Source organism: Thamnophis sirtalis, unplaced genomic scaffold (genome assembly GCF_051295495.1).
Source record: "Thamnophis sirtalis isolate CommonGarterSnake01/CBP01778 unplaced genomic scaffold, rThaSir2_p1.2 scaffold_8, whole genome shotgun sequence".
Classification (NCBI taxonomy): Eukaryota; Metazoa; Chordata; class Lepidosauria; order Squamata; family Natricidae; genus Thamnophis; species Thamnophis sirtalis.
The window spans coordinates 22,127,186-22,151,015 of record NW_028261388.1 but is presented as its reverse complement, the minus strand read 5'-3'; the positions used below and the strand labels follow the sequence as shown (position 1 = coordinate 22,151,015).

At 39.5% G+C, this 23,830-nt stretch overlaps 1 protein-coding gene across 2 annotated transcripts in view; it reads left to right on the top strand.

Moving 5' to 3' along the window:
• The window catches only part of ATP8A2 (ATPase phospholipid transporting 8A2), a 379,008-nt gene that overhangs the window by 197,675 nt on the left and 157,503 nt on the right, over positions 1–23,830 (top strand). For both annotated transcript variants that reach the window (XM_087721235.1, XM_087721234.1), the window contains exons 26-27: positions 1,762–1,945; positions 8,875–8,985. In XM_087721235.1, coding sequence (XP_087577361.1) covers positions 1,762–1,945; positions 8,875–8,985 — 295 coding nt within the window. The remainder of the gene's footprint in view (positions 1–1,761; positions 1,946–8,874; positions 8,986–23,830) is intronic.

Sequence of the window (23,830 nt, the reverse complement as noted above, 5' to 3'; positions counted from 1 at the left end):
TAAAGTTGATTAAAGCTGATATTACTGTTAATAGAGGTAATATATAATTGTCACAGATAGCCAATAGTAAGAATTCCATTCTCCAAGAATATCTTTAACCTTTCCCTTTTAAAAGCTATTCAATTTAGTAGACATCACTGCATCTTGTGGGTATTGGTTTCACAAATAGTTATGCACTAGATGAAAGAGTATCTCCATTTCTTTTGAAACCAATTGTATAGTTTTTTTCTAGGTTACTCAGTCTGGTATTTCTGGCTTTTGTTTTGTTTTTGGGAGGCTCTCGTAGCAAATGATGGGAAATACTTTTGACTGAGTCTCTGGGGAGACATTGATACAGTAGATCCGTGATGGTGAACCTATGAAACGCATATCATAGGTGCCACATGGAGCACTCTCTGCGGGCATGCGAGGCATAACCTCAGTTCAACTCCACCGCACATCCTTGTGTCCCTGCCGCCAGTTGATTTTCCGGTCGCTGCCATACATGGGCGGGGGGAAGACACATGCAGAAAACATGTGTGCATGCGGGAGGTGGGGGCATGTCCACATGTGTGGGGGGTGGGGAAGCATGGGGGGGCAGCGCCTCCCCATGGCCTGTTTTTGGTCTCAGGAGCCTTTAGGGAGACCTGCTAGGCCCAAAAAGGGGTATGGGGGGGTCACACGTACATGTGAAGGGGGTGTAATGCACAGTGGGATGTCATGTGTGCATTGCATTGTAAGTGTGGGCACCGCACACACCAGTCATGGGTTGCAGGTGGTATGCCCCATTTCAGTACAGTGCTCCGGAGGGCCCACCTACCCACCTGAGCTCCTTACCTGTCCTTTAAGCCTTTGGTGCTTCCATGCACATGCATGGCGCATATGGGGCCTGCACGATGCTCTGCCGAGCAGGTGGAGCATCGCGGAGGCTTGCAGAGACATCACAGGCAGGTATGATGCACATGCGCGCCGCTTGCATCCATGTGGGCAATGCCGGGCTTGTTCCAACTGTACCGGTTGGAACAGGATCCGGAACCCACCACTGGCACACACGCGTTGTTGAGCACGCCTGTGCACTTTCAGCATGTGATGACAAAAAGGTTAGCCATCACTGCAGTAGACAATATTGAACTAAGCAATTGAAAATGTCTAAAACAGTTTCCTATGTTCTGTCTTCTTGAGTCCAGTTGCATTGTAGAGATAATATAAAGACAAGAAGCTTAAAACAGGAAACCTAATTTCTTCAGATAGATCTGGTGCACCGTCCCCTCCAAACAACATGATTGTTGGCAGTAATTCCAGGAGCTCTGTGGAGCACTTTAACAGGAAATGTCTATGAACTACGTTTGTGAATAAGGACAAAATTCTTTCAATACAGCAACAATTTCAATACTAGTCTTATACCTTTTCCTGATCCGATGCCCTCTAATTGTCTTGGCCTTCAATCCCTGTAATCTGCCAGCTAGTAAAAGATGGAATTATGAAAGTTGATATCCCAACACATCATATGGTATAAGAATTGGAAAAATGTTTTTTTGGTAATCAAAACATTTTTAGCCTACTATTCTTGATGAGTCTTACATCCACAGTGGATTTGAAGGAAAGGAGGATTTGGCATGCTCTCTAAAATCTGAAATATTGGAGCAGGAAAGTTTCCAGTGATTGCCTTTTTTCTTTCTTTCTTTCTTTCTTTTTTTCTTTTTTTCTTTTTTGCATCTGCAGCTCTCTTTAAAAGTCACACATAGTTTGGAAACTGACAGATTTGTTTTCTTCTTCCCCTAGGGTGTCTCCTCTGCAGAAGTCAGAAATAGTAGACATGGTAAAGAAACATGTGAATGCCATCACTCTGGCCATTGGGGATGGTGCCAACGATGTTGGAATGATCCAGACGGCTCATGTTGGAGTGGGGATCAGTGGCAATGAGGGCATGCAGGCAACCAACTCTTCTGATTATGCAATAGCACAGGTTAGATGCCTACAAAGAAACAGCTGCCGTTTCCTGTTGAAAGGGTGTTGGCTGCACAGACAGCATAAATACTTCACTGCTGATGTGGAAGCCAAGCAAATGTCCTCCCCCCCCCAGCCCCTTTTCTTTGAGGATGCTGACTTAATGCAGAGAACTTGTATGTGTGCAATACCTTCCATTGTACTGGGCCAGGAGCCATTTCATCCTAAATGCTGAGGTTTCTTTTCCCCCATCATTGTGTTTCGACCATATTTCCAGTAGTCTGGAAGATGACTCAAACATTGCAGCTGTCAAAATGTCCTCTTTCTCCTCTTCCTCCTCCTCCTTCTCCCTCTTATTTTTATTCCTGCAATAGACATTTGTTGATAATCTGTACTATCTCTCCTTTTTATTTAAGTAATCTAAGGAAATGCTGTGAAAGAAGTTTAATATTCTTTAGCTTCCTACTTCTGGTCAGGAGTGATCAGTGATAAGTTTCAGAGGTGGGCACGAATCACTGACTTTTTTCAGTTGTCCTGATTCTGAAATCCTTTGATGGTGTATAAGATTTTCTGATGCAGCAGCAGAGGTGGTATTCAGCAGGTTCTGATCAGGTTCTGGAGAACCAGTAGCAGAAATCTTGAGTAGTTCGGAGAACAAGTAAATACCACCTCTGACTGGCCCTGCCCCCATCTATCCTCTGCCTCCTGAGTCCCAGCTGATCATGAGGAAATGGAGATTTTACAGTATCCTTCCCCTGCCATGCCCACTAAGCCATACCCACAGAAACAGTAGTAAAAAAAATTGAATCCCACCACCGTGCAGCACTTTAAACTTATTATATAGAGATACCTGAATGAGGATAATTATAATAACCATATGCTCAAACAAAGCCATCATATCCATCATTCTGAGCTGTAGAATTTAACTTTCATTCTTCACTGTAAAGTTTATTATTTAATATTGATTAATTACAGCATCCTTGCCTTCCGAAGTGAAACATACAGGCTAAGGTTTTAAACAATTAAGCAGTGGTGGTAGGCATTATCCAAGCCCCAATTCAGCCTCTATTAGTACTTACTACAGTTATGATTTTAGGATTCCAAAAGGCACAGTATGATAAGGGAAACATAGTTATATGGGAGTCCTTATCAATCCCTTGGCATTTATCCAGAGGTTATCAGTGAAAGGCCCCTCCATCACCTTTTTTATAAATCTCTGGGACTGAAGGAATGGCTGTTAGAAGTAAATCAAGATCAGTTTATGTTGCTGCAGTGTGTGGCCTCCTAGATAATATTAAACTCCCACTTCTATATTTTTTTCATGTTTGCAGTGCCGATTAAAACTGATGGAATGCAAATTTAAAAACTAAACAAAACAAACAGCCTTCCAGTCAGTCTCCAGACCCAACAATAGTTAGGTAGATAGGAATCTGGTTTTGGTGTATCCTTTTACCTGATTGATACATCATCACGAAGGGAATTTGGTTTGAAAACAAGAAACAAGATGTGTCAATATTAATTAAAGCAGCGTTCTCGGGATTTCAGGCAGAGTCCAATGTGAACTTTGGGAGCTACAATCCTGGTTGTTTTAAGGGCACCAAACTGAATTAAAGTGATACTTAAACATTTCCAAGATATCTTTCAAAGGAGCACATTATTGGTTTCTTGAAGACCTATCCAATAGTGTGAAGGAAATGTATTAATTATGGAAGGCAATGCTTGTTCTAGTACAAGAGTTAGCCTTCCGTCTCAAGAAAACCTAGGAATAAATACCATAGGTCTTAAGGTTGGAGTTCCAGAGAAGCCAAGGTATTGTTTCAGTTTAGGCTTCACGATTAACTTCATCCTTTTTCTTTCTCCTCCAAGACAGATATAAGTCTAATCAGACATTTTTGACAACAGCCTGGAGCTATTTTTCTCTCCTATTGTCTGTTCTGTTCTTAGGGGTGCAAAGACTTTTCAAAGTTACTGCCAAGGTACAGTTAGCCTTGGAGGTCCCATTGTCCTGTTCTTCTTTGAGAAGATACCAGGATTCTCATCTGATTTTGATGAGTCCTAACCTATTCCTCCAATAAGAGGACTACAGATTCCAAATCTAAATGCTAATATATCTAGGAATATTTATTTCTTTTAAACAAATAATATCTCACACACAAAGATTCGAAATATGTAAGAGTTCTTATTATTTTTAAGAAAGTTTAAAGTAAAGTATATGGTGCAGAGACAACCCCCTTCTGGATAGATCTCTCATCTTCATTATAATACAATCCAATGACTTATTTTTTTTCAGACTCCCAAAACCAAATAGAGACATTTTTGAGGCAGTTCAAATCTTGGGTGTAAATTTTATTGTTTTCAAAAGGTGGAATTAATTAATTCAAGGATCACCTTTATTATTGAACTGCTGATAGAAATTCTAAATGTGTGAGTAGTCATGTAGTTTCTCGAAGAAGAGGCTACAGTATTTGCTTTGATCTGCTTCTCACATCCTGCATTTCACTGATGTAATAGGTGTTGGCAGTCGTTGGGATGCCTGAGGCAAACTCTGGCTGACCGCCACCTTGCGGTCTGACCAGATGTTGAATGATGCTGCAAGGTGACAAGCACCATTGTTTCTGATTCAGAATGAATCTCACTGGTCCCTTTCTAGACACAGAACCACAACAATCTGTATTTTTGTATGGAAATATGTGGGATATATACCTAGTTATACAGTATATAAAAATGGAATGCTGTTTTAGTGGGATCATTTTTCTTCCTCTCAGAAAATGTGTGCAGGAATTTCTTTAGACTATATTCTTCTTTTTGGATCTTATTTCCTCTTAAACTCTGCTAATATTTTTTTATCCTACTTTTATTATTGTTTATAAATAAGAGAGAGAGGGAGAGGGAGGGAGGGAGGGAGAGAGAGAGAGAGAGGGGGAGAGAGAGAGAGAGAGAGAGAGAGAGAGAGAGACTGGCCCAAAGTCAGTCTCTTATTACTGGCCCAAAATCACCCAGCTGCTTTTTCATGCCGGCAATGGGATTAGAACTCATGATCTCTTGGTTGATCTTAAATTATTTGGTGTGTTATAATCCTTGGAAATTTTTTGGAGTGCTTTTCGTTCCAAAGTTTCCTTCAGAATGAGGAACAATGCTTTGAGAGCCCAGAGGTAAAGGAAATTAAAAGCTAGATTCGTATTGGGGAACCTCTGTTCATATTCCTGCCCAGTACCAAGTCTGTTGCATTGCCTTAGCAAAATCATTGTCATTAAATCTAATCCTCAGTGCAGGGATATTGTGAAGGTGAAAAGACGGGAAATAAAATGCTTCTATGTGACTCAGGATTCCTTGGAAGTAAAGTAAGCCTCTGAATGGTAAAAAAATAAAAAATAAAAATAGGAAATGTTAATGAAATGGTCATTTGTATGGAATCCGGTAGAAAACTTTCGAGATTATTTTTGCTGAGTTATTGCCGATAAGGCAGAAGTAAATAAATAGAAGCCCATAGGGAGTATATAACATCACCCAACCCCTGGGACCCAATTTGTGCCAATCACTAGCATCCTGGGACTATGCTGCAGAAATTCAGCAGCAAATTGACTAATTGGGAGCAGAATTTTTCTTATTTTATTTTATTTTCTCTAAAACAGACAGGGAAATGGGAAATTTCTGAGTCTTTGGAAGTAGACTCCTCTGTTTTGGCAGATTGTTACTGATTTGTTAGGAATGTTAATGGGGAGGGGGGGGAAACAATTTCCAAAGATGAACAGCAGTTTGAACCAGTTACCTGAAAATGGTGAAAGAAGTTAGCTATTCATCTGTTATAAATAAGAATGAAGAGTTGGATTCAGTCACTCCTTTCAACTCTATAATTCTAAAATCCCCTCTGTATGAAATTGGAGGCACATAAATCTAATTAATATTAAATAAATGAATAAATAATTCTCTGATTTCCACCCTTCCAAATGTTCTAAGCATTATCAAAATCTAGCTCTTTTAGCAATATCACCCAGACTTATATTTCACCCCATAGTGCTTTATAGCACTCTCTTTGCAATGTCAGCATATTACAATATTGCCCCCAACAATCTTATTTTCCCAATCTCAGAAGGATGAAAGACTAAGTCAATCTTGTGCCAGTCAGGATCAAACTCCAGACTGTGAGCAGAGTCAGTCTGCAATATTGCATTCTAACCACTGTGCCCTCACAGCTCTTAACACAAGGAATATTTTCTGCTTCTTAAAACAATCAAATCATCTTCATTTGCCTAGCATTTTTCCACAGGGTCTACTGGGGTACTGGGTCTACTTATGCCATTTCACAGGTTCAAACACAACCACCATGTCTAATTGGATTATGTTTATTTGTATATTTATATATTTGTTTGTTTCTGGAATGTTCTAATAGGAAAAGGTGCAGGTGGGCTCTCAGAGAACTTAAACAAAGTTCTACACAAAGCAAAAATGGACTGAATAATCAAAGACATTATCATTCTTTCAGTGATATTACCCGTGGGCTGAGAGAGCAAATTTCTACTCCTGGCTCAAAGAAAGTTGGCCATCCTGGTAGTTAGAGATTGTTTCAAGAAGTCCATTACTATTTCGTTATAGTTCCCCACATGTTTCAATGCCAATTTAACTCTTGGCTCCTTGCCTCTATCTCTCATTCTTGAAGCTATGACTAGGATAGGAGAATGATTGTGAACTTGTGTCTGGCCAGATTCTGCTGCGCCTGCTGTAATTCAGTTCTCAACATTCCTAATGATTTATTTATTTATTAAAATTTATATGCCACCCATATCCAGTGACTCTGGGCAGCTTACAGAACATAAATCATCATCACCTATTTAAGCTGAAATTGGTGGGAGCTGTAGTTCTTCAATTTATACAGAGCCCCAGATAATTCTGTTATTTTACTATTTCCTAAGTAAGTGTGTTTATTATTGCTGAATCTGCCAGGAATTCCTTGAAGTTTACAGTCCCAAGACAATAATTAACACATCCATAGTAGGGTTGGTTATCTGTCTATGTCTATCAATCAACCAAATTTGTAACCCGCCCCAGTCCTGTCAGACTCTGGGCTGTGAATAGCAGAAAAAAAGAATAAGCTCATCATAAGCAATTAAAACTAAAGCAGTCAGTTTCCTGTGATAGCCTAAATAGGCCCCACAATCAATCTGAGCAAAAGACTGTTTTAACTTGCTTCTAAGATATAAGTAAGACTGATGAATAAATGCCACCTTGTGATGCTACCTTACAATACCAATTAAAACATATAGAATAGTAATATAGTGATTTACTACATCAATGTTAAAAATTATCATGTATTGTAAAAGCAGTCTAACCAATATCCAGAATTCTACACATTTGCCTGTGATTTTGTCAATGTTTACTTGGGAATAAGTCCCACATAACACATATGCAGTTAATATCTGACTGCTGTTTTCAACTGAAAGGGATGCTATCCAATTCCTTTCCACTACACATAGATTGTTGGATAATTATTTCAGCACATAAAACCCTCTAGTGCTGTGTCTTTTAAATATCTTTAATCACTGCCATATGCCGCTGCTCTGACTATCATTTTTAAATAACTATCTATCTACCCATCCATAACTATCTGTCCATCCATTTCAGGAGAGGGCTTATTTAACCACATGCACTCAAAAGCTTGATAGGGCTTATTATCTGGGGAGGTCTTATTTTCGGGGAGATAGGATATCTATCTATTGATCTATCATCTATCTATCTATCTAAAAATGGCATGAACCCCTAATATACCTCTAATGCCTCCTATTTCCCCCCCAAAATCAACCCTGTGAAGTGGCTGAGACAGGGAAACTGACCCAAAGTCATCAAGCTGGCTTTCCTGCTTAGAAAGATCTAGAACTCACCATCTCCACCAATACACCAGACTGACACTCTTCCTAGGAAACTCATAAATTTAACACAGCTTTTAGCTGATGCACAAAGAAGAGGCATTATGAGGAACTAAAAACATAGGAAGTTAAAAACTAGTTTTATGATTTTTTTTATGAGGACAGGTTTGCATTACGTATCTCTTGCTGTAATGTATTTCCCCCCGATTACATATGATATGGTATTGAATCTTGTCACAAGATCATGATATAATGTTCTGAATATCTAAATGCCTAAGAAAAGCAACACTGAACCACAACAAAGATGCATCTAATCTAGTATCCCACATTAGCCAATCATCTCTTTATGGGAAACCCACAAGCAGGAATTCAATACCGTCTCCTCCTCATGTTACAGTAGCTACTTAAATTGGGACATGTGCTGCAATCAGAACGGATAATTACTTAAAACCAATAACATGCTCCATGTTCAATATTTCAGGCATGCCCACTGTGGTAAATATAAAACTTTAGAATAATTTATCCTAAGTGTATTTCACCAAGCAATGAATGGTCGACTTTAAATCTAAACACAATTTAATACAATACAATACAATACAATACAATACAATACAATACAATACAATAGCAGAGTTGGAAGGGACCTTGGAGGTCTTCTAGTCCAACCCCCTGCTAGGCAGGAAACCCTATACCGTTTCAGACAAATGGCTATCCAACATCTTCTTAAAGACTTCCAGTGTTGGGGCACTCACAACTTCTGGAGGCAAGCTATCTATCTACCCATCCATAACTATCTGTCCATCCAGAAATGTTCTGTATCAATTAATTCTCTGTCCCCGCTGTTCAGTTTAAATGTTTATCCAGAAAATCTGTGAATTTAATCCCTTTCTTGGATGGGTGCAAACCATCTCTTTTGTACAGTTTTTCATTGGACCAGCTGCAGACATCATGACTAATAAAACCAAAGCCTTCCCTTTTACACCACTCCTTTAGCCACACATTAAACTCTTCCACACACTGGCCCAACATTTAAGAGTTGACAGTAATTTGATGGCACATAATTGATCTTTTTTTTTCCTCCCCTTAGTTTTGCTACTTGGAGAAGCTGTTACTTGTCCATGGAGCCTGGAGTTACAATCGAGTGACAAAATGCATATTGTATTGCTTCTATAAGAATGTGGTTCTTTATATTATTGAGGTAGGTAACATTAGCAATCTATGCAATGTTTGTTTCTCTTCCTTCATTGATTATAGCAACAGGAAATGTATATATTATTGAAACTCTCCTGTCTGTCTTTCTGTTTGTAATCTTGGACAAAATGATGCATCATAGGACAACAATTTTTGAAGCAAGGTACCTCAAATGGGTTAAATTAAAGAAGGCATCCAAAATCCACACCTATGATTCCCATGGAATCTTCTATCAGTTTATTTGCAGTTGTGGTCGCTGCAGCATTACGATGGTTAGCTGCAGTCATGTGATCCTGATTTCCAACTATACTTCCTAGAAACCTGTAGGTTGTGTTGTGCAAGGGAAGACAAGAGAAGAATATCCCACCCTCTTTCTTATCTGTCTTTGGTCCAATTGGCTGGTGACAAGGTTCAATGTGCGAGCAGCGATTGGCTGTTTTAGAACCAAGGCCAAAAACTGAAATCTCTTGACAGCAGTGGGTAGCAAGGGAAGGGCAAGGGAGTAACTCAGGTGCCTGCTGGTGAGATAGGATGGTCAGGAGGTACCAGCAGCTGATACGACTCCCTTCCCTCCCTGGAGGGAGGAGGCCCTTGGGTACAAGCTGGGATGGGGAGCAGGGGTGCACTTTTCCTTGCAGGCTTCAGCTTCCTTTGCCCCTCTTACCCCTCAGCAAAGTGGTAGGCAGTTCCACAGGTCACCTAAGGAGGAGGAGGATTCACTGGAGCTCTGTTGAGGAACATGAGAGCAGTGGAATTCTATATTATAATATATACTTGTTTATATTATATGTGGAAAAATAGATGACCCAATGAGTCAGGTTGTGTATTAAATGCTGGGCAACAGCCTTTAGATATTCAACACTACATACTGGATTGAGCATGAGCAGAATTCCATATAGTAGCATGTCCATGTGAGCAGTTCTTCAGAAGAAGAACTTGTAAGGTATGTTGATCAGGAATTAGGTTAAGCAAGGTTAAATTCCATCTCAACCGCAAACAGATTAAAGTCTAGAACTCTATCCATTCATGATGAATTGCAAAGTACTTCTGACTTTGTCCAACCTAATTTTGGCAACATGAAGATATTGGCACCATGCATCCTTCTCTTGACCCTCTGCAAGTTCAGGAGTTTCAGGTTATCTGAAAGCAGAAAATGTCTCTGTTCTTCCCCATAATAATTTTGGCACAACTTTGATACCGCTCTAGAAATAACACAATCAGTTTATTTTGCTGTGAGATACGACAAAAGGGCACCTGGCTTAATTAAGGAAATATCAGAAGAGGCTTTTGTCCCTTGTGGACAAAACAAATCCTTATTGTTTAGAATAGAATAGAATAGAGTAAAATAGAATAGAATAGAATAGAATATATTAGCCAAGCAATTACAATTGGACTGACATTTTGGTTGTTAAGCAAAGTAGTCACTAAGTGAAACTGCAAGTATGCTTATGATTTTGCAAGTATGCTTATGTCTTTGGGGAATGAGGAAGGTAGATGACACCTTAATGAAATGTACAGATTACATTTTCTGATTTTTCAACTAAATCATAGTCACTCCAAAGCTATTTAAATATATGATGGGAGTAGCCTTCTAACAGCACCATCGATTGTACATTTTGGTCCTGTTACCTCCATTGTTTAGAAATATTTTGGAGTAATCTTTGCCTTTAAACTTTTATGTTTAATCAATTTTCTAAAATATGAAAGCCGGATACACTATTGTGCCATTGAATTGAGAAATGGTATCAGGAGATGATCTGATCATAGCTTCTATGTGCATATAGAATATAACTGTGATTTTCAGATGTATGCTTTAGGCTTTTTTTCAACTAAATTTTGCATAGCATGTGCTTTTGCATGTTGTGATTCCAAATGGAGTCCCCAAGTCACAATGACCAATTGATGAAAGATGTTATTTCCAAATATTCTTATGTTTGTAGGCTTGTTAAGGGAAGCTTGTTGGCTTTGTCTGTTTATGGTTCTTATCCAGATGATTTTAGCTTACATACCTTTAGCTTTTTCTCAGATTCCTATATGTGCTTTGCATGACAAGTGGTCCTAGATTTCTAATTCTTACTACATCAAAGTTTTTTTTTTTTAAAATCAGCTAAATCTATCCACAATTTCAATCAGGTTTTGGAAATCCAAGCAAAAAATATCCAGCTTGGTCAGCCTCTCCCTACTGGTCGTATTAGGTGGTAATTATGTGAATTGTAGTCAACATATCTAGTGAGCACCAAAAGCTTAATAGGATAAACAAATAGACTGATTGATAGGCAATAGTTTTCTGTGCTGTCTTCTCTACACAAACCACCTCATTAAACCTCTGTGGGATTTACTAAAACCTAAAAATGCATAATAGCTATTCACCAGACTGGAAGTTTAAAGATGTAGAATTTCTGCTGATTCATGTGCATATACCTGAATATGTTTATGCAATCCATGTAATTAACTGGAAAATAGAGAAAAACCTTTTTTTCCATGCTGCATTTATACTTTACAATGGAAACTTGAAAGCTGAGGATAGGCGCTTGTTCGGATATTGCCATGCAGGTACCCCCATGTCTTATCAAGGCTGTTCTTTATTGAGTTCATAAAAATAGCATTAAAGTGAAGCGACTTGGCAGGTGTCTGGTCCCACTCATGACTAGACATGCAGAGGACTGAATGGGGAGATTTCAGCATGCAAAATGTGAGCTCTACCACTGAGTTTTAGCTTTGGGTTACTAACACCATGAAAATAACTCACAGCTAGCCAATTTTTTTCTACTTAACTGTATCAGGGGCTTCTTTTTGACCAAGATTAATTGGAACGAGTGCTGTGATTAACTGAACCATAAAAGAATTCTTAAGGCCAGGCAGAGCACCATTTACTGACCTAGGGAGTATCCCTAAGGTGCCAAGCCATGTGGCACTCTGCCCGCCCCCAGCTCCCGTGGCTTTGCACATTCGGGATGCCCCCTATGTCAGTGCATGGAACTCTGCCCAGTTAGAGAGGGGGGTTGCGCAAGCACCTGCTCTGCCCCCAGCTCGCATGCCTCCCAGCCTCACCCCTGCCATCAGGCCAGCTGTCCTTGCAGCCGCCGCCGAGCTCCGAGCAAAACTTCTTCTCCTGCTTCCAAACTCCGGAACTCAGCTTCCGATTCTTCCAGCAGTGGCCGTTCTAGGAGTGTGCTCTATGGTTATGGGCAGGCTGCCGGAAAACTTTGTCCGGCAGCCTGCCCATAACCATAGAAAATATGGTTCTTCGGGAGCCCGCTCGCAAGGGATCAGCTGCCTGGCAACCCCAAAACAATAAGCCCTCCCCCTCTAATAAGCCCAAGGCCATATTTCGTGGGTTAAAAAAATATAAGACCCTGTTGTATTTTCAGGAATACACGGTATTTCAACTTATTTCTTGAGCCATTAAAATGTATAAATGTTTGCTCAAGATTGGCAATTGTTGGCAGCTCCTAAAATCATTTATAAGAACTGAGTTTTTGTGCAGATCAGCACATCTTTTTGAATATGTAGTGAACTTTTCAATGCCCTTTATACTTTATTATAGTTCTTTATTAAGGATCAGGGACATTCTGGGTTCTTCCTTGATTATGATCACACAGAAAGGAAACAAGCGAAGGATCAAAATGGACTTTGGTTGTAATATGGTTACAATTTATTTTTATCTCAACATATGCTTGCTTCAACTATAGTCTGTGATAGATGGGATGTAGCCTGCTTTACCAATTAAGCTGGCTTTATACACTTCTGTCTCCAAGTAGTCTAAGGGAAAGTTCCAAGCAGCCTTGGGAAAACTTATCAAAGCTTTTAAGAATTTGATCAAGCCCTAGGAAATAAATATTAACACTTGCTACCCAGCATTGGATTATGATTTGGTTGCAGGATGCAAAGACTAAACCAAACAACATAAATAGTAAGGGCCAAGATCAGACCAATCCATTATAACAACTAGCAAGGGATGTCTTCAGAATATGGTAATAAAAGTCAAGATAGTGACTGCAGCAGTGTTACTGGGCAAGACCAGTGGGATGCGTAGCATACTTTTGTCAAAAGCAAAAGGAGGTAGAGATCCATCCCATCTCATCACTGGGACAGAGGCCTTGGAGACAAACTCTGCTGCCATGGAGAAACATTGCAAGTAGCGGTGAGAATTAGAGGTCCCGGGGGTATGAAAAGGAATCCTCTAACGTTAGAGACGCTGGACTTCTACTTTTCATTACTTAGATGAATGAAACTAATATAACTAGGACTGTAGTACCAAGGATTCACAGAGTTAGCAGTATGTGTTTAAATGGGGGAAGAAACCATACTTTTTCAGCAATACTCTTATGATTTCCTTCTGCCTTCACATCCTTGTTCTTGAGTCCATCTCTGAATAGTTGCATGCAAATGGCCAAACCGATGATTTCTGTAGGATCTTCCTTCCTCCCAGTCTGTCACCATATCCAGTAATCTTAATGGATATCTATAATTGCCTATGGCATGGAATCCTGCTATTGTTCCCCATCGCTCCTCCCTTTCAGATAGCTAATCACTACCAAACACACAGTGGAAATTGCTGATAGCACCACATGCTATGTCAGGAAAGGGTACCTTGGAATGGCTGATACAAAAGTGTAAGGCATGTACACCAAGAATGTTTATAACATTTACATGCAAGTAACTTTAACTCTGTTATTAAATGCTTAAGAATATGCAGGCTTTACTTCAATTAAAAAATGTTAAGGAGAATTGTCCACGCAGTAACTCACCTAATCACTAGTTTTTAGGAAACTGCTGCTTAGTTTTCACCAGTGCAATTTAATCCTTATTTAATTTACATTGATAGCATTTTTTTTAAAAAAAATTATAACATTGATAACATGGTAGATTAAAAACCTAAAATAGCAAATTGGTGGTTGTAGAACCTCTGCTCACAGTAGAACCTCTGGTCACAACCATAATTTGTTCCATAACTTTGGTCGCAAACCAATTTGGTCGTGACCCTAAACTAATTTTGGAAGTTTGGCGCTTACAAAAAAATTGGCGTGGAAGGGAAAATTGGCTGCAGGAAAAGAAATTGTCAATTTTTTTTATTCGGAACCAATTTGATTGTGGTCAGAAGCGTTCGTGACCAGAGGTTCCATTGTACTATGGAGTCCTTGGTGCTCTCTGAGCTTGGTTGTTTTCTTGCAGACATTTCATTACCCAACAATGTAACATCTTCTGTGCTAGAAAGAAGTGGGATGTGTTCTCTGTTATATACAGTTGCAGCTCCAGCTCTCTGGAATGATCTCCCCATGGAGATCCGGACCCTTACTACCCTCCCGGCCTTCCGCAAAGCCACCAAGTCCTGGCTGCTCCAGCAGGCCGGGGGGCTTGTGAAACATCCAGCCCCACGGAAATTGTGAATGTTGTGTTTTTTAAAGTGCTGTCTTTGTCTATTTATCCCCTTTCCCTTGTCTATTGTGAGCCGCCCGGAGTCCTTCGGGAGTGGGCGGCATACAAGACAAATAAAATAAAATAAAATAAAATCAGTGGCTTGCCCTATCTGTGTTAGTGGGGGAATTGTTTCTTCTTGGTAATGCCTCGATTAGGCTGTTGTGGGGTCCTTGGTGCTCTCTGAGCTTAGCTGTTTCATCTTTTTATTTTATTTTTGGTCTTTTGATTGTTTTGAATGGCAGGTAGATATTGTTTATCTCTGTGCTTCTTGGTAGTTGGTTTGTCTGAGTGGCAGACTTCCAGGAATTCTCTAGTGTTTTTAGACTTTTGGGCCTAGGATACAGAGGTGGCTTGCTCCTGGTTTGGCCCGGATCGACCAAACCGGTAGTAGCAGTGGTGGGAGGCTCAGAAGCATTCGAGCACAAGCGCATGCTCGAACCAGTAATAAAAAAATTGGCAACCCACTTCTGCTAGGATACTCACAGTTTCTCAGTTGAAACTATGATTAAATCTGTACATGCATAGGTGCACAATTAGATAGAACCTATGGTAGACTATTACCATGATGCCATGTCATAAATCTACTCCAAGAGTGGAATAACTTGCCAAGACCAACTTACCGCTGCCACTCACTGCTGCCAACTCGCCATGAGACACAACTATCTGGATATCTATATCAGAATCTTAGACTATATAGTTTTGTCCTCTGTTGCTTCATGCTTCAAGGTTTTTTCAAAGCTGTGATTCTTGATTTGAGTTTTGTGCTAGCCAGGATTAAAGCTATTAATGTCACGCTGATGATCACACAATAACTGTAATGTCAGCTGATAACTTTCAGGCACAACATGTGTCATTACAATGACCAAAAGTAGAAGCTCAAATGATGTCATTTTCAATTAGGCCCAGTAATACGATTGGGAGCCAGTTTTAAAATACAATAGTAACCAATCTCAAATAAATCAAATAATGTATATAGTCTACTGCACAATCATTGACAAAATAGGAGAGAATGCAAAGAATTCCATATTATCTGAATCTGTTGTATCTCCCATGTCTAAGATGGAAACATATCCTGCTGTATGAAGTATAAATTACACAATTACGTTTCACTCTAATCCAAAAATGGCCAAGTAGAAGTCAGCTCTGACCATTTTGCGTTTGCTCCATTTTTGAAAATGTATTGATTAAATTTTCAGCTGATCTGCAACTTCTAATTTTTATTCCAATGAGTGTCAGATAATTCAATTTTCAATCCCTTGTTGCAAAAGAATATGTAGTTTGAATTACATATGTGTTTGCTCTTTTTACAACTTAGTCCTGAACGGACTTTTTGTTTTTAGATTCCTAATTTAGTATGTTGGCCCCAAGAGTTGTCAAGGAATTGGCCACAAAGATAAATCTTTGTTAGTTTCTTGATGCCTTAATGCAGGGGTGTCAAACTCACATCGTCACGGTGGCATCACATGACATATCAGGACTGTATCCCCTTCGCTAAACTGGGTATGGGCTTGGCCAGCGCGTGATGCATCTGGCTGGTGGGACGGGAGTTTGACACCCCTGCCTTACTACATCATTAGAGACAAGGCTATATGTATTTAAAGGTAATGTTTCCTTTTTGTGTTTTAAACTGCAAATTGCAAAAAAAAATAGCTTTACTTGGCTAGGTTTTCTGTAGAGTATACATCATGTGACAGAATTTGAAATATTTAAGGAGTTGGTGAATAAATACTATGGATTGCAAAATCTGGTCAGATCCTTAACTCAAGCAAAGAGTGGTTACAGAGGCATGGATAAAATCATTGACATAAATTGCAATAAAATTATCTCTGTTGATATATAAGCAAAGATATTTATAACTTGGCATAATTAAAAAAATATCTCACTATTGTTGGAGAAACTGGTCAGACAGCTTGCATTCTGGCCCTTAATCTGTCACTTGGTGGACAACTTCAATATTTCTCCTGTCCCTTTTCAGGATTATTTATTTTAAAATCAGATTGAATACAAATATGCACCATTTTCAAATGGAATATTGTTCTTTAGCTGCCGTGAAGCTGGAAAGCTATTTTCTGTGAAATTGGACATATGGCTCCTATATCTCAGTAAAGCAAAAGATTATAGCAGCCTTCCACAATCTGACACACTCCAGATGTTCTGGGTCCTACAATTCCCAAAATTCCCAGCCTGCCCCAGGATCCATGCTGCTGGGTATTCTGGAAGTTTCACTTCCAATTAAAACAAGAAGTGCCAGTTCAGAGAAAAATCAATTACAGTATGATAGTGAAATTTGGAAATTTTAAGGAATATAATATGCTACATCACTAAAGCCTACATGTTCACAGTATGATGGCAAAAGAAATGATCAGAGTAGTTCATCTTTTATTTATTTTGCTCAGAAAGAATAGAGCCTGTTTGGGAATTTAGATACTTATATTTCCTGATAGTATTTGGCATCTACTACCCAGTTCATTACATTCCTTATCCCATAACAGGGTCATTCCATCCCATGACCCGACAAATGCATGCACGACAAAAGCGCGTTGATGAAACTGCAGTGATAAAAGCCGCGACGTCATAACAATGTGCCCACAACAATGTGCCGACAAAACTGCGCCCACAAAAGCGTGATTTCAGTTAAGGTAAGGGTTATGTTCAGGGTTAGGTTTAGGGATTTCAGTTAAGGTAAGGGTTAGGTTTAGGGTTAGGGTTAGGGTTACGTTTAGGGTTACGTTTAGGGTTAGGCTTAGGATTAGGTTTAGAACTCGCAGTTATTACTTGTTTGTTGAAGGCGCACTTTTGTCGGTGCGCTGTTGTCGGCGCGCTGTTGTTGGCGTGCTTCTGCACTCATTCATCGGCACTGTTTAGAACTCGCAGTTTTCTTGCCATGGTTTTGTCGGTCGCCATTTTGTCGAGCGTGCATTTGTTGGTGAACCATTCCATCCAGAAGGATTTTAAACATATGAATCCAGGCTTAAGATCATTTTTATTTTAACAGTTATAAAAGTGTACCTTCAGAAAAATATTAATCTAAGCAAAACATATCTGGCATTGTATCAAGTGTTCTTTGAAAGACAGGAAGCTAATATCAGAGATTTCAGGGTTCTTAAATATCAGTTAAGATAACCCTTGTAACAGGACATTTGTAAAATAATTTACTTCTCCTTGAATGTAAACTACATAAATATAAACCGTATACATGAATTTGCAATCTGACAAAAAGAATTAAGTGACAGACTCATCCAAAAGAGACTCTCTGGCATATTGGACTAATTAGGCTGTAATTCTGTAATTTAAGTTCACAAGCTTTTCTCCATTGCAATTTGGTTTTAAAATGTGCTATGTCAGTAGCAAAGCTTAGACAAGTTTGGTTAAATTGGGCAATTTTTATTGAGGCTGAAAGAGTAACATTTGTTTCATGCCAAGTATTATTTTCATGGATTAAATGGAACTGCTACCAAAACAGATGGAACAGTTTCAAAACGCAAACTTCTTGTGAAACAGAGACGTATTGATCTCTGAGAAGAACAGTATTTCCTAGCTGAGACCATCAAATGTGTCCAGTTGCAAAATTACAGGGCACTGATGAATATAGAGATTTAAAATTTTCAGAAATTTCAGAGCCAACTGGAGGAAGTGAGTCTTATCCCTTGGGAACTCATTTTACTGTCATTTATAATTGTCTTAGTTTTTCAATTAGAATTATATGTCAACATTATGAAAAAGCAACCTCTTGATAAAAATTTCATTACCCTTCTGGCTGAGAATGTTGAGATTTGTAGACAGAAACACCAGGGGGCCATTTGGTTGGTAAAGGCTCTTCCAAATACACAAAAGTACATTGTATTATGAAAAGGAATTGTCCTTTGTCCTGCTTAATTTTTCTCTGCAATAAGAGCATAGAAACAGAAGGCAGATTCTGTGGAAATGAGCCACCGGTTCATCTAATCCAGCATTTTGTGGATGATGGATTGTGGAATCTGAGTGCAATCAGCATTTTCACAAACAAGTATACCTTTTCCATTGTTGTTCCTAACAATTTTAAGTTTAAGTGTGCTGTGATTTATACAATACAATACAATAGCAGAGTTGGAAGGAACCTTGGTGGTCTTTTACATCACTCTTTTAGCCACACATTAACTCTGCTACACACTGGGCCTTCCCTTTTTGTTCCTTATATACTGGTAAAACCTCTGAAAAGATAAGCCTACAACCTATACTACTAAGTTCATACCCCAAGCTCTGGAAATCATTCTTCACAGAAAGTACATCTTTTTGGGACAGATCATTTGTGCCAAGATGTATAGCATCAACATCACAGTCCTTACTTGCATTCTTGACTATCTTAAGAATATGCCTCTTGTCTCTGCTGGCAATAGCACCTGGCAGACACCTGACCTCTTTTAAAACCTCCATATGCTTTCCTAAATTTACATCCCTTATGATTGAATCACCAACCAGAAGGTGACTTCTCTTTTTGCATACCTTGCTCTTCTTGTGCGACTGATGTGTGATACCTAGTTCCCCATTTTGCCTTTCCGAAGTAAGTTCTTCATTTTGGACCATGATCCCCTGCTTATTTGAGTCATCATTATCACAACTTTAGTGTCCCCATTAGGGTCAGCAAGGGCGCTATATCTGTTATGCTGGGTCACAGCAAAAGCTATGTGTTCATGGTTCACAGCTCTCACCCTGCCAGATCCCACAGTTGTCCAGGCTGCTCTTTTCCTGCGGGATCTTTACGGTGGGGGGGGGGGTGATAGCGTGGCATCTCCATAGAGTGGAATGGCCGAATTGGACACCTAATTTCTGCTTGGAGAGCACAGATTAGAGATTCTAGATAGGTAATCTGTCTATGTAGACTAGTAATTTGTTTACAAAGGGGACAGTATCCAAATTTGAAAAGAGTACTTCAGAAGACAGGTGCAAGACAGCTACTACATTGAACTAAACCAGTCATTTTGAAATAAATAAAATCAAAATTTCAAGCGCACTAATCCAGAATGTATTATTACTATTTTGGTTTATGGACATATGATTCGTGCGCCATTAGGTGCGCAGGCCACTACCTGTTCCTCTTTTTCTGTCTGCTTCTCCACCTTCCAGCCAGCAACTCCAATCACCAGCCACAGGAAAGTTTAAATTTAAAAAGCATAAACAATATCAAAACTACAACCGTTGATAGAATAGCATAGCTATGATTTTTCCAATGTCCTTTAAAATGTTTATAAATTAGTGGCCATCACCAATGTGATAGCAGAGAACTCCACAGTGTAATTTGTACAACCACATAAAAAGTCTAATAGATATACAAATATGCATGAACTTCCTTGAATCAGTTCTATGTGTTCCCATATTCAATTCAGTGGATGATCTCATAGTGGTCTCTTGGATTCATACACATGATTTCCCTCTACAACACATTGCCTCCCAAAGGTACTTTTTCAAGAGGCAACTGGACTTTCTTGTTTTTCTTTGAAGACATTTTGTCAGAGCGTGAATGTGGAATAGACATGGCAACAGCTCAGCCAATGGGGACTATTTTGATAGACATGGTAACAGGTCAGCCAATGAGGGCTGTTTGGAAAGTGAAACAGTATTTTCTGTGTGAGCAACAAGGAGACAGCCAGGAGCTTGGGCGTGGCTTAGGTTAACTTTTGTACAAAAGCTCTAAATTAGTCTGCTGCTCTGAACTGAAACTGTTTTCTCCTGCCCGTGTTTGCTTGTATTTGCTACCACATTGGAAGAACCAGATTTTGATATTGTATATTTACTTCATGTGTTATATTATATATATAAAGAGAAGTTAATGAATCCTGCTGAATCAGTTACCTGTGTGTGCTTTCTGGATGTGATTGCTGCAACAAACTCTGACACATTTCGTTTCTTACCAAGAAGCTTTTTCAGCTCTGGTGGTTGAGAAGGGAAACATCTTCAAAGAAAAACAAGAAAGTTCAGTTCTTTAAAAAGCACCTTTGAGACAACTATGACCTGGATGACTGAGAATCCCCATAGAAATCATGTTGCCTCCAAATAAATTCTGTTTCGGAGGAAATGTTGGTATCTCTTCTAAATCAGGACTTAGGAGAGTATCAGCCATATCTCATGAAAGAGCTGGAAGTGAGCTTTTCTCCAAATGTGGAAAGAGCTACCCCAACTCCTCCTCCTAAAGAGGTAACATAACTCTCATTGCAGAGGCAAGAAGCATTGAGCATATGATAACATGTAGAGGTAGATATCTAGATGGAGTTCAATATCTAGGTCTGACTACCTTGGCAGATTTCAAGTAAGCTGTGATTGTCATTGTTCAGTGCAACTGGAAATTCCCCAATGTATTTTGAGTGGTCACATATAACTCCAGAAATCTGAGCTATGAAGATATTGCCTTAACCCGTCTATTTCACTTGTATTGCTATCCTTAGAATCCTGATATAACTTGCGTGGGAATCTTGACTATCTTGCTATTAAATTGCTTGGCTTCCATCTCTCCTTGTTGTTTTTCTTAGCATTTGTCATCTTTGCCTTTAAAAAAAAAACTCCTTCCTGAAGCGATTTATATCTCTGGTGGCTATAAAACAGGATGCAGTGTGACATTAACAGGTAGCACTAAGTCCCTGCTTCATTGCACATGTGGAATTTTTCTACTTGATTTTTATTCTAACAGTTCGCATGCTAGGAAATAATAGCATCCTGGCTGCCCATATCAGCTGGTCTCAGTTTACACCAAAAATAGTTTCATGCAATGACAGCCATCAAATTCCACCAGGGAAAACACAAGTTTAATCTCATTGTTCATCAGGATAATCATTACTTCCTACATTTCTGCAGCAATGGTGGAAAGCCTAAGCAATGCATTCATGATCCAATGGAAGGTGCTTTTCTATACCTGTTCCCACTAGAGTCTTTGAAAGATTCGCAGGCATTTGACCAGGCTTATTGCCGTGGAGGGCTTGACAGCCATGCTTACAACTAGTTCAGAGGTGGTATTCAGCAGATTCTGACCAGTTCTGGAGAACCACTAGCGGAAATTTTGAGTCGTTCGGAGAACCGGTAAATACCACCTCTGACTGGCCCCGCCCCCATCTATTCTCTGCCTTCCAAGTCCCAGCTGAGGAAATGGGGATTTTGCAGTATCCTTCCCTTGGAGTGGGGAGGGAATGGAGATTTCACTGTGTCCTTCCCTTGCCATGCCCACCAATCCATTCCCACAAAACCGGTAGTAAAAAATTTGAATCCCACCACTGAACTAGTTCATTGGGAATATCTTTAACTTCTGAGGCACTCAAAACAGTTGTTCACCTATCGCAGACAGATCCACCCCATAAATTTCAGCTCCTTCCACGTCAAGGATTGGATTCTACATTGACCTCTTTTGGGGCTAGAATATATGAGGTTTTCCAGGCTTCTGTTTCAGCTACGTAGAGCTACTTAGTGATCTAATGCAAAATATATCAAAATATTTTTTTTTTAGTCCTTTAGATGGGTTCACTGTGTTTGTGATATTTCTCTAAAATCACAAGCAAGGTATCTTGATTTTGTGTTCCCTAAAGGACTCTTTGGCAGCCATTTCACCATGTTATCCTTTTCCTTAAGCATTTTAAGATTCATCTTTACCATTAATATCTCCATGTTTCCTTATTCTTCACAGAGATGAAATTCTCCTTCATTTAGATATTGCCTGTTGCCCCAGAGTCCATCTTTGCATTCCATTTAAGTCAAGTTGCTATAGCACCTACTTTTTTCCCCTAACCATTAATTTTAAGAATGGGTCAGTCAGTTCTTAAATTTCAAAGAGACGAAAGAAGCTCTTCAAGGTTCATCAAGGGATTGAGATCTTTCTTCCCAACAAGGTATTTTCAGTCAACAGGTTTGTTGCACGCTAGCCAAGCCATATGCCCTCTTCCAATCCATAGGCAGTCTATAACTGGGGTCCCCAACCTGTTGCCCACAGCCTACTCCCGGCCTATGGCCTATTCACAGCTGTGTAATGTTTTCCATTTTTTAAAAAAACCCTTTGGGATTGGGACATGGTTTTCACAGTGTAAGCATTGGAGCCATAATAAATCTTACAATTGTTTCCCACCTGTGACTAGACTAAAAAAAAAGACCAGTTGATGAAATGTGCATGATAAAAATCAGCAAATTATTCTTCTCTAAACATTGCAGGCCTAGATTTCTTTTTAAAATTATTTTTATTCCTTGTACCACAGTGAAAAACTAATTCAATTAAATGCTGACTAATAATCAAGCACCTTGATCCAGCTTTTGCTAATTAACCACCAGAGTTGTTATTTTATTTTGGGATTTTATAAAAGGAATATCTAACCCAGTTTTGGAATGCAAGTTTAGAAATTGGAGCAAAATGCGGAGGTCATATATTCTCTTCGGGTGACAGAGGAATATCCTTTGTTCAGTACTCAGAATGGAAAGCTGCAAGGGGCAGGTTGCTTCACACTAAGTCTTTTCTCTTCCATAATATCTAGTAATTGAAAATGTATGATCTGAGCTTCCAGCCAGTTTCTGTGACGGACTGTGTTTTTATAGAAATTTCTGTTTATTATAGTAGCTGTGTTGCTATCTGGTTTTTTAATTGGCTCTTCTCCCCTGTTCCTGTCCCCATGTATCTCGCTCTTTTGGTAAATACAGAAGGGCTTCTGCCTGTAATAAAACTCTGGCTGTGATAGAATATATCCAGCATAGCAGTTTCTAGAAGTAGAAGTGGACTCATATGCAGTCAGTACATGCACTGGATATGTAAGTTTTTCAGTCATTTTAACATTATTGATATGTTGTGTATATCAAGGGACGTGGTGGCTCAGTGGCTAAGGTGCTGAGCTTGTCAATCAGAAAGCCCGGCAGTTTGGCAGTTCGAATCCCTAGCACGGCATAATGAAGTGAGCTCCTGTTACTTGTCCCAGCTTCTGACAACCTAGCAGTTCAAAAGCATGTAAAAAATGCAAGTAAGGGACCACCTTTGGTGGAAAAATAACAGCGTTCCGTGTGCCTTCAGCATTTAGTCATGATTATGGAGACGTCTTCAGACAGTGCTCTTCGGCTTTGAAATGGAGATGAGCACCGTCTCCCAGAGTCAGGAACGAGGGGGAACCTTTACCTTTTATGTTGTGTATGTGTCTATGGGTGTGTGTGTGTCTTCTAATATTTGGAAGGATCTGAATACACTTGCAGTTTGGACAGTGTTTTGGACATCATTACTAAATAACTGCTGCTAGAGGCATATCCAGATCTAATGCAGGTATTACATAAGGAAAACAGAAGAGGCTTAAAGCAGTGATGGGTTCCTACCAATTTGGACAGGTTCAGCCGAACTGGTAGTGGTTTGGCAGCCTGAGTTGCTGGAACTGCCAGCGACCCATGCCTGCCACGCCCCCTGAACCGGTCCTCATCTTGGTTTTTGCTTGTGCGCATGTGCAGTC